The sequence below is a fragment of the Nicotiana tomentosiformis genome, chromosome 9 (assembly GCF_000390325.3).
Source record: "Nicotiana tomentosiformis chromosome 9, ASM39032v3, whole genome shotgun sequence".
NCBI lineage: Eukaryota > Viridiplantae > Streptophyta > Magnoliopsida > Solanales > Solanaceae > Nicotiana > Nicotiana tomentosiformis.
This window is the reverse complement of record NC_090820.1, coordinates 13,288,139-13,298,740: the sequence shown is the minus strand read 5'-3', so window position 1 is coordinate 13,298,740 and position 10,602 is coordinate 13,288,139. Positions and strand designations below refer to the sequence as shown.

At 33.3% G+C, this 10,602-nt stretch overlaps 3 protein-coding genes across 4 annotated transcripts; 2 read left to right on the top strand and 1 right to left on the bottom strand.

The window, feature by feature from the left end:
- The first annotated feature begins 1,120 nt into the window (after positions 1 to 1,120).
- Positions 1,121 to 2,079, top strand: LOC104107757 (histone H1-like). Its single transcript, XM_009616641.4, has 2 exons — positions 1,121 to 1,280; positions 1,369 to 2,079. Exons 1-2 carry the CDS (start codon positions 1,212 to 1,214, stop codon positions 1,876 to 1,878), a joined length of 579 nt encoding a protein of 192 aa, XP_009614936.1. The 5' UTR covers positions 1,121 to 1,211; the 3' UTR covers positions 1,879 to 2,079.
- Positions 2,080 to 4,075: 1,996 nt separating this feature from the next.
- LOC104107758 (small ribosomal subunit protein uS19) lies at positions 4,076 to 6,970 on the top strand. The gene is made up of 4 exons (XM_070186180.1): positions 4,076 to 4,275; positions 4,395 to 4,540; positions 5,206 to 5,263; positions 6,453 to 6,970. The coding sequence occupies exons 1-4, from the start codon at positions 4,273 to 4,275 to the stop codon at positions 6,699 to 6,701; spliced, it is 456 nt and encodes a 151-aa protein (XP_070042281.1). The 5' UTR covers positions 4,076 to 4,272; the 3' UTR covers positions 6,702 to 6,970.
- Positions 6,971 to 7,729: 759 nt separating this feature from the next.
- Positions 7,730 to 9,657, bottom strand: LOC104107759 (transcription factor bHLH92). 2 transcript variants are annotated; one of them, XM_009616643.4, is made up of 3 exons: positions 9,296 to 9,656; positions 8,471 to 8,761; positions 7,730 to 7,931 (listed from the first exon to the last, which is right to left on the bottom strand). In XM_009616643.4, exons 1-3 carry the CDS (start codon positions 9,632 to 9,634, stop codon positions 7,839 to 7,841), a joined length of 723 nt encoding a protein of 240 aa, XP_009614938.1. In that variant the 5' UTR covers positions 9,635 to 9,656; the 3' UTR covers positions 7,730 to 7,838. The 2 variants fall into 2 exon arrangements, with proteins under 2 accessions (XP_009614938.1, XP_070042279.1); XM_070186178.1 differs by having other exon boundaries at positions 7,877 to 8,418; positions 8,464 to 8,761; positions 9,296 to 9,657.
- Positions 9,658 to 10,602: the final 945 nt, after the last annotated feature.

Genomic DNA, 10,602 nt, shown 5'->3' with positions numbered 1-10,602 from the left:
AGAGATTATGTATTGAGATGACTCCCTATCTTGTTTTAAAAGATTTTCTTTAAATTAAACTGTTTTAATATGTTTCAAAGCTTTAAAGTGTTGGAAATGTCTGATTAGTTGGCTTGCCTAATACTATGATATGCGTCATCACGATAAGTTGGTTTTGGATCTTGACAATATGATTAAATAATTTTCAATTGTTGAAAAAATATTAGACCCAAAATTTATAATAAGTAACATGGAATATACACGCAATACACATACCCAAGTATTCATGTAATGTTGAATGGTTTTTTAACCTTCTAATCAAACGCATTCTATTAACACTATTGTATAATGAAACAAGTACTATAATAAATTGAAGGAAGAATCACTAGAGTAGATCAAACTCCTAAACATAATTAATATTTATCATTTTGAAAGTTGTAATGTTTTTAATTTTAATATTATAGTACAAACACATCTTTTGAATCATATTTATGTTAGTTATAAAAGCTTATTCTTATTAATATCAGGAACACGCACAAAGTGGGTACACTAAGTAGGCGTTTGGACATAAAAATTATATATATTTTTTTAAAAAAGTAGTATTTGGAGTTAAGTTGAAAAATGGTATTTGAAATTTTAAATTATGGTTGAACATGCATTTCACTTGAAAAAATGTTGCAGTTTTATGAAAATTCTGAAAATAATTTTCGAAAATTTTTCAAAAACTTCTAATTTTTTATGGATAAATATATTTTTGGAATTTGTTTTAAAAAAAAATTCTTTTATGGACAAACGGGGCCTAAGACTAGTATAAATAATTGACAGAAACGTAAATTAAGTCCTTTTTTTAAAATAAAGATTCAAACCTCATCAAAATAAAAAAACAATAATTCAAAATATTTAACCTCCAATTCCTTTTCAAACAACACACCAAAACCTCCTACTTCTTTCGTGGGGATAAAAAGTAAAAAAACAAAAAGAGGCAAATTTCTTTCGATCCGCGTGACAGACCTCAGAGCTCATCTCAACCGTTGATTAATTTAATAATCCAACCGCTCATATTTCCTCATTCATATATCGATCCGCGTCATTCTTTTTTAAACCAATAAGATCTCTCCATTTTCCTTTATATTGCATTCGATGTTTTCAGCAAAATTCATCATTCTCTCGTTGCAATTAGCACATAGCATTCAATTTTCGTAAATTAAACTCTGTTTGTTCTACAGACTACAATGGCGTCTACAGCTGCAAAGAAAACTTCTGCCCCAAAGAAACCCAGATCTCATCCACCTTATGCTGAGGTAATTTTATAACCGGTTTTTGTTTTTTTTTTTTTATATAGGAGAACTGTAATTAAACAGTTAATTAAATCTGTTTTTTAATTTACAGATGATATCAGAAGCGATAGTGGCGTTAAAGGAGAGAACTGGTTCAAGTCAAGTGGCGATAGCGAAATTCATTGAGGAAAAGCAAAAGGATTTGCCTTCCAATTTCAGGAAATTGCTTTTAGTTCAGTTGAAGAAGCTTGTTGCTTCCGGCAAACTCACAAAAATCAAGGGCTCTTTCAAGCTGGCCCCAGCCGCCGCTAAGCCAGCTGCTCCGGCGAAACCAAAGAAGACCGCCGTCGCTGCCGGAGCTGCGAAGACTAAAGCTGTGGCTCCGAAGAAGGTTGTGGTGAAGAAGGCCAAAGCAGCAGCGCCGGCGAAGAAAGCTAAGAAGACGGTTGTTGTTGTTCCGGCGAAACTGAAGAAAACTCCGGTGAAGAAACCGGCGGTTGCTAGAGTGAAGAAAACTCCGGTGAAGAAACCGGCGGTTGCTAAAGTGAAGAAAACTCCGGCGAAGAAGGTTGTGAAGAAGCCGAAGAGTATTAAGTCACCGGCTAAGAAAGCAAAGAAATGAAAGGTGTTAGGGGTATTTTAGTCATTTTAGGTTAAATGGGTGTTGACTCACTGTACATTTTTTTTTTAATCTCGTGTTATCAATTTTAATTTTTTTGGTGTTGTTTTTTAGGATTGTTATCTTGTGTTAGGGTTTGTTTTAGGAGTATGACTTGTGCTCATTGTCATATAAGTTTGAATAGTAACAAATATGTTTTTTTAAGATATGAAGAACAATGTTCGTATTTTTCTTTTTTAGTGAGACAAAACTCTTTTTTAATATTGTTACTTCAACTGTTACTACTTCACTTAATTAATCAATTATACGGAACTTTAATTTAATATCAGAAAAATAAAATGAATACCCAATTGGTAAATGAATTTTGGATTGACATTTCAATAGGATTGTTTGTATGACATGTTAATCAATAAAAGTTTAATCATTGAAACCTTCTAAAAAAACTCCATTAAAAGTGTAATTACGTGCAAAATGCGGTTGACGAAGATGCTTTACAAAAATGAAAAAATTGGTCATATGGTATTTGATTAGAAAAGAGATTTGGAAAATCTGAAAATGCTCTTTGTAAATCTCCTGCAAAACCTCTTAACGTATAAACTTTAGGTATAGTAATACTGACTTGATTTCAATTGGGCGTCAAGTAGCAATATTTTAAGAATTAATCTAAATAATCGTTCACAACTTACTAAAAATAGTAATTTTTCTAAAACTTAATATATTTATTACTCCGACCATATATTAGTATTGAAAACTAAAATCAATTGTTGGTTAAGTGGCAAAGGAAAAACTAAAATCCAGTAAGCTATGTTCCTGTATAATTAAGAGGGTTGGAATCTCATTGTGCACTTTTTAACTTCACTTTTGTTTTCCCCCTCAAAACAACACCAGCAGACACTCTTTTGTTTCCTTTTCCTTTTATATACATACCAGCCAAATAAAATTTACTAGCTGAAAGTATCACTTTTGTCCAAATCATTTATGTTCTTTTACGTGGTTATTATTGTATATTAATTAGAGATCGCTAGGAAGCCATTAGGTTCAAATTTTGAATCAACTTTTTAATCTATGCATAATACAATCGTACATCTCTATAATGAACTCATTTGTCCGAATTTTTTTTGAGTGTTGTAGCAAACTGCTATTATAGAGAACATAAAATATAACATAACATGAAAAACGATTCCCAAGAAATCTTAATCGTTAAAGTGAATGTTGTTTTACATGATAGTTATTACTATAAAGAAGTCTAACTATATGTATATAATCGCGTAAAATCAATATATGGCTAGAAAAAATAAAACTATAAATTCGGTAGACTATTTGTGTAAAGATTCCACAATCTTTTTCCATTGATTTGTTGTAGAAATAACACGGGGTAGCTACTCTAAATGGGTGCTATTTAGGAATTAACCAATGCGTCATGAGTTTCAGTTTAATTTTTCTGGATAAAAATATCCTGAGTTGTCCTGAAATTAAAATTTTAGTTTAAATTTCAGGACAAAATAAGGGGCAAGTGCACAAATAGCCACTCGGGGATGTTATTTAGAGATTAGCCAGTACTTATTTTATTCTAAAATTTTAAACTAAAAATCTTAACTTGAGGACAACTCATAATATTTTTGTCCTCAAAATTTGAACTGAAAAATTAAAATTCAGGACGCATTGACTAATTCTTAAATAACTATCCTTTAGAGTGGTTACCTGGTGTCATGCACAAATAGCCATTCTCAGGGATGCTATTTAGAGATTATCCAATACTTACTCTGTCATAAAGTTTTAATCTAAAAATCTTAATTTCAGGACAACTTAGGACATTTTTGTCTTGAAAATTTATACTGAAAAACTGAAATTCATGATGCATTAGCTAATTCTTAGTTGACAAGAGAGGTTGCTCTGATGGTAAGCAACCTCCACTTCCAACTAAGAGGTTGTTAGTTCGAGTCACCCCAAGAGTAAGGTGGGGAGTTCTTGGAGGGAAGGATGCCGAGTTTCTATTGGAAACAGTCTCTCTATCTCATGTTAGGGGTAAGGTCTGCATACACACTACCCTCCCAGACCCTACTAGTGAGATTATACTGGATTGTTATTGTTGTTGTATTAGATAATTCTTAAATAATTATCCTTTAGAGTGGCTAACTGATGTCATTTCTACATAATTTCTGCATAAAATAAATATCGACTAATCTCTTAATAGCATTACTAAGAATTGGGTATACGTGCACTTGCGCCATTGATGTTGGACGAGTGTCTCAGGCCCAGACCCATCAAACAGACCATTTAGCACAAAACCCATAAACCTAGTTCAAATCTTCTTCCTACTCCCACAAAAAAACCCTATTCCCCTACAGACCCCATCTCCGCCGCCCACGAAAGTCGCTGATTTCCATCTCTACAACCATGGTAACGATCTCCGCCGCCTCAAAATTTTACATATTTCGCTATCTCAATGCCTATTATGATGTTTTCCTTTCCTTTCCTCTCAATTTTGCTTTGTTTTTTGTTGTGTTGTGTTTCAACAGGCGGACGTTGAAGCCGATGTGACGAGTGGACAACCAAAGAAGAGAACGTTTAAGAAGTTTAGCTACAGAGGCGTGGATCTCGATGCTCTTCTCGATATGTCCACTGATGAGCTCGTTAAGCTCTTCAATGCTCGTCCTCGTAGAAGGTTTTTTTTTCTGCCATTTTTTTCTTTAATCAATTCATTTCATCTTCCTTTATAATTTTCGTTTTATTTATAAATACTACATGTCAAATCTGTGTTTGATTTACAGTTCGATTATTATATGAAAGTAAAGTACTATAAAATGTTATTTATACAATTAATAGCATTTTAAAAATGTTAAGAATATTTAAAGATAGTGAGTTTATTTGTTTAATGGATTTATCATTGACGTTTTAAGCTAGTAATAATTTTCAGTTTAGTTATAAAGAGTACTTGACCAAAAAAACATTTAGGAAACTAGATAAAAGGTATTACAAAATGCTTTTCCTTGCAATTTAAAGTCTTTCATAAACGTTTGAGAAAATCGTGGTTTAAGGAATAATTTATTGAATCTTGAAATGTAAAGGTGTTATATAAATGGGATAAAGAGACTAAGAGAGTACAGTATGGTTTATGGATTGAAGCTATATTTTAATGCAGTACTTAGCACGCTACTTACACTTAGTTAATTACCTTTGGTTGGATCATACAGTAATTCGTCCTTAGACATAAAATTGCATTGATACATGTTAAACAATTGTATATCAATGCTGAACATATCTCTGTTGGATCTGTGACAGTTTTTGTTAGAACTTCTGATCTGATTTGCTACAGCTGATTTATTGCAGGTTTCAGAGAGGTTTGAAGAGGAAGCCGATGGCACTGATCAAGAAGCTGCGAAAGGCGGTATGCAATTTTTCTGCTTTTACATTTTTTATCCCCTTGCTATCATTGGCTCTTTTTAATAAAAAAGCATCATCAGTTTTTCAAGTGATGGATGCATCAGTCTGTTAACCATATTCTATTTGCCTTGTGGTCGCTATTGATTCTGTAACATTTGCTATATGACTTGTATTTTATGAGAGGCATCTTTTACAATGCTGAACAGTCTATTTGTGGTCATTATAGCAAATTGACAATGGTCACGACACATTGCGTACTTTGGTTGATCTGTCAGAGGGTCGGTATATTTTATACCACTTGAGTGACACACTGCACACTGACACCCTATATGAACATCATAGGTTGTGAAGATAAGGTTTTTGCTTATATATTGTAAGATGATTCATGCGTTTTTTTAGTTCTTGTTCCAATCTTGCCCGTTTACATGTTATTTGATTTTATCAATTTTGGTACCCATCCCAAAGACCCCTATAGCACCAAGTTTGAGCTGCGTAGTTAATGAAAGTTAAATTTCACATTTTGGTCTTCTAAGTGTATGATGAATGCTTTACTCAAGGTGAAATGATACAATGTTGAATTTACTAAACAATTTAGTTTAGATCTTCATCAGCCTTACTGGTTAAAGCGTTAAAATATCTTATTATTCTTCATCTCATCTCTTGTTTCAAGTTTAGGATTTGAGGCATTGTAGGTGTGCGATATTAACTTCAATCGCCCGACTTTATTAGTGGAATAGCTAACTTAGCTCTGAACTCTGTTGACTGTTAACTGAGTTGAGCATAACGTGACTAGGATGAAAGGCAGCCAACAATCTTTTTATTGAAAACCTGACCTACGTTTGTTAGTGTTATGATTGATTGCTTATGTAGACAAAGATTGTCTTGTTGTGGGCAAACATGAGCTTTTATATCCAATGTTGTACTGTGTTTTTTGATGATTGCCATTTAAGGCCTCGCTTAAGCTGCGCTTAAGTAGTGTAGGCAAAGCACTAAGGTGTGCACACTCATTACCCATGAGTGATAGCGTGTATTAGTAGGTTTTAGAGGATTCAGTGTCTAGTATGCTGCTCCAAGTTACTTGAAATGTAACTTGGAGCCAACCTTTTTGTTGATGCCTTTGTTTCCTCTCAGCAGGTATTCTTATTGCCTTTATTCTTTCACCTGCACCTACTCATAGCAGCATCTTTATGCAGAAACTTGAGGCTCCACCAGGTGAAAAGCCAGAGCCTGTCAAGACTCACCTGAGGAACATGATTATCGTTCCTGAAATGATTGGAAGTGTTATTGGAATTTATAATGGAAAGACTTTCAATCAGATTGAAGTCAAGCCTGAAATGATTGGCCACTATCTGGCCGAGTTTTCTATCTCATATAAGCCTGTCAAGCACGGTAGACCTGGTATTGGTGCTACTCACTCGTCAAGGTTTATACCACTCAAGTGATCTTGGCTGAGTTCTCTATCTCATATAATCCTGTCAAGCTCGGTAAATCTGGTATTGGTGCTACTCATTTGTCAAGGTTCATACAACTCAAGTGATTTGGGCGCCAATGTCTACTTTTGCCTCTGTTCTAGCCTTGGCTGAGCTATTTCTTACAACAATTTTGATGTGAGACCAAGTGTTACTGTTTAGTTTGTAAGACTAGTGTTTTCCTGAAACATCAAAATGGATTCGGCATTTTTGTCATGAATATCTTCATATTTGACTTGCAACCTCGACTGCTTCATTTGAGGAGTATGAGCCCATCCCAATGATGTCCCTGAAATTTGGACAAGTAATATAGTCGAAGTAACTGAAATATGTGCAGTTGAGTGCTGTAAATATGTGATAATATAGTCGAAGTAACCGAAATATGTGCATTGAGTGCTGTAAATATGTCTATCTTGATGTTAAATCCAAATCTCCTTGCAGCTTATGAGTGACAGAATACTCTATTATGATGCTCGAGGCTTGATTTATTGCTGCTAATATTTCAGCAGTTTATTTAACCTAGAATGGCTTGACGAGGAAGATCAAACAAAAGAAAAGGAAAGGAAAGAAAAAGAGAAGAATCTTTCCCAATTCATTTGCAAAGTTGCACTTGTGGTACTGAATAAATTGCTAGATGGTCTACTCGACGAATATTAGTAACAAGGCTTAATATGACTGGAATTAGAAATGGAAGTTTAGCTCTTTGGTTTATTTATTTCTCAGAGTTCTGCTTTATCTTATACAGATCTCTCTATAACAACATCGTTTGTTCTGGATATTTTGGTTGTTATAACAAAATGATGTTATAAAGAACATATATTATAACATATTGAATTGTTGTTATATAGCGAGGTCTGACTGTATATATGTTATCCTTAATGAGAAATTTTTATAGTTACAAATATCTCTAACTTTCTCTGTTAAAGTCTGTAATCAATGAATTGATATACAATAGACAAGAAGATTGAAAGGTAAAAGAAAGGAAGAAGAGACGAAGGTGCTTTTTCCAGATCACAAGTTTTTGTTTGTATATATATATATATGAACTAGTCAACCTTAGACATCAAAATTTTCTTTCACATCACAAGTTGCATCAATCTGTGGCTGAAGTTACCAAGTCATTGGCAACTGGTGTGCGCGAAAGTTCCTTTCAGTTTCAAATAGAGTATTTTGCACTGTTTTTTCCACCTCTGCTGCTCCAATCTATCACAAATTGACCATAATTAGTCACATGATTAAATCAATGAAAGAGACATCTTAGCCAACATTTAAAAAGATATGGAAAAGAAACAAGAGCTAACTTCTTTTCTTTTTTGGCGGGTGGGTGGAGCTAGCCCCCGCGTAGTAGGAGAATATCATCAGGGGCGGAGTCAGAATTTTAAGTTTATGAGTTCTAAATTCTAGAAAAAATAACTTACTAGATTCTGGATAATTATTAATACATATTAAGTGGATGTCTTAAAAGACCAAAACTACTGAGTTATGTCGGTGTTATTTTTTCCTTTAAATATTTGTTATCCAAAATTTACTGATCAGATTAATTCGAATTCTAGCCATGTAGTTCCACTAAAAGGGCCAATGTCTTCCAACTAAAAAGTTATTTGCAATAAGACTTGACAAGAATCAAACGTTATTCCTCTAATATGTAAGATAAACACTTATCTATTAAGCTATAACTCAAATTAATGGTCTTAACACACAACAATACTTCCATGTGACAAGGAGAAAAGTACACTAATTACCTTAGTTTCTATTTCTAGCATGGAGGAGAATTCTTGCTGAGAAAAACTTGATTGCATGGCATTTGCTTTGGTTCCACAATTCTTCAAACACTTGAGAACCTCTAGCATTGAATCTACCCCAGAAATTGGATAATTAACTTTTACTTTGATTTTAGCCTTCTCAAATTCTTCCTTTTCACCCTCTGCTAAAATCATCTGAAGTTCATCATTTCTCTTCTTTAAACTTTCCTTGTATTTTTGCAGCTCTTGAATTCTCATTACTGCTGTTTGGACTATAGCATTCTTCTCACCCTGCAATCATAACATGCTCATCATATTTTAAAATGTATTTTTCCATTAAATGAAAAGGAACCAGTTATAATTTAGTTTGTGAATATCTAAATTCTAATTATTTGTAAAAAAAAAAAATTAATCTAGTCCAATGTAACTCTGGGAACTTGTCAACTTGACCTCAAACAAATTTTTTGATCAAATTGCAATGAAAAGAGTGGTAAAAATATATGACTATTTTTTCTTTCTTTATTTTTTTTGCGAAAATTACTAAGTAGAACTATACAGAGGTCGTCGGTTTGAGCACCGGAATGGAGTTTTCTTTGGTAGAGAGTATTAGATATTGGATGCTCGAGTAAAATGAAGAAAAATATTGGGACCAAGATATATGTAATATAGAACTAAAATTTAAAAAGGCAACTTGGTGCACAAAGTATCACGTGTTCACGCAGAGTCCAGAAAAAGCCGCACCCCAAATATGCGATGAAGATATACAAGCATTACTTACGTTTCCACAGCTCAAACCATGACATATATGTATGGAAATGTACTAACCTTGGTTCCCATAGGGAGCAATTTATGCAAAGCCAAATAACTTTGCTTTTGCTTTTCTCTTCTAATCCTCTCTTTAATCATATGTTTATGCACTTTCTCTTTTTCCATTTTCACTTCTCCAACTTTAGGAATCCAACTCTTTTTCAAGAACTCCATCATCCTCTTGTTCATGTTCCGATGATTCGCCGATACATTTCCATAGCCAGAAACTCCAAATCCTTCAATGGGTTTGTTTCTAAAACTCACAAAAGCACTTTGATTTACAAAAAAAGCTTCATTTTCAAACCACAAAACCTCTCCATTGGCTTGTGAAGATTGAACTTGAAAGAACTCTTCCATGACTAGCCAGGAATTTTAAAACTTAGTTAGTTTAACGGTTATATATTTGACAGAGTTTGAGAGGGTGAGGAGGAATTTTAGCATAAAATAAATGAAACTCACATTTAACATGTGGTCAAATGTTATGGTACCTTGGACTTTGACTTGAAGAGTTCCTTCAATTGGTCAAAACTAGTCTTCTAGCTACTTGTATATTTTTGTTTATTGGTGGGAAGATTTATTTTATAGTTCTATCTATTTTTATAACAGTGGTTTCACAGCACTTACCTCGACTAATTTTACGAGATACATGTCACCTCCCACCAACAACATCTTGACTAATTTCACGGAATATCTGTCATCTCCCACCAGTAATACCTTAACTATAACTCTATATATCAAGGCTTGCATAGATGAAAAAAAAATCATCTAGTATTTTTTTTTTGCACACTGATTTATTTTATAGTACTAATAGCCACATCTTTACGAATAAAATATATAGTACTTTCAAGAATGTAGAATTTAAACTCCTAGCAAGTTAACTTTTGCATATTACTTTAATACTATTTAGAGATAATACACATTTTAATACTATTTAGAGATAATACACACTTTAATACTATTTAGAGATAATACACATAGTACTTCTCTTTAAGTTCTAGCGAGCAATATATTTTTCCTATGGTTTTAAATATACACAATGGAAGAGAGCACTTGGAGCAATGATAAATTAAAATTGTCTCTGTGTGACCTATAGGTCACGAGTTCAAACCGTGAAAATAGTCACAATGCTTGCATTAAGGTAAACCGTCTACGTTCAGATTCCTTGAGGTGCGGCTCTTTCCGAGACACTACGTGAACGCAAAATACTTTTTGTACTGAACTATCTTTTTAAATATACACAATACCTGAGGTATTGTTAGACTTGTCTTTCCCAGTTTTTTTTAAAATACTTTATTTCATAAGTGAAGTTATATAATTAGTTGAAA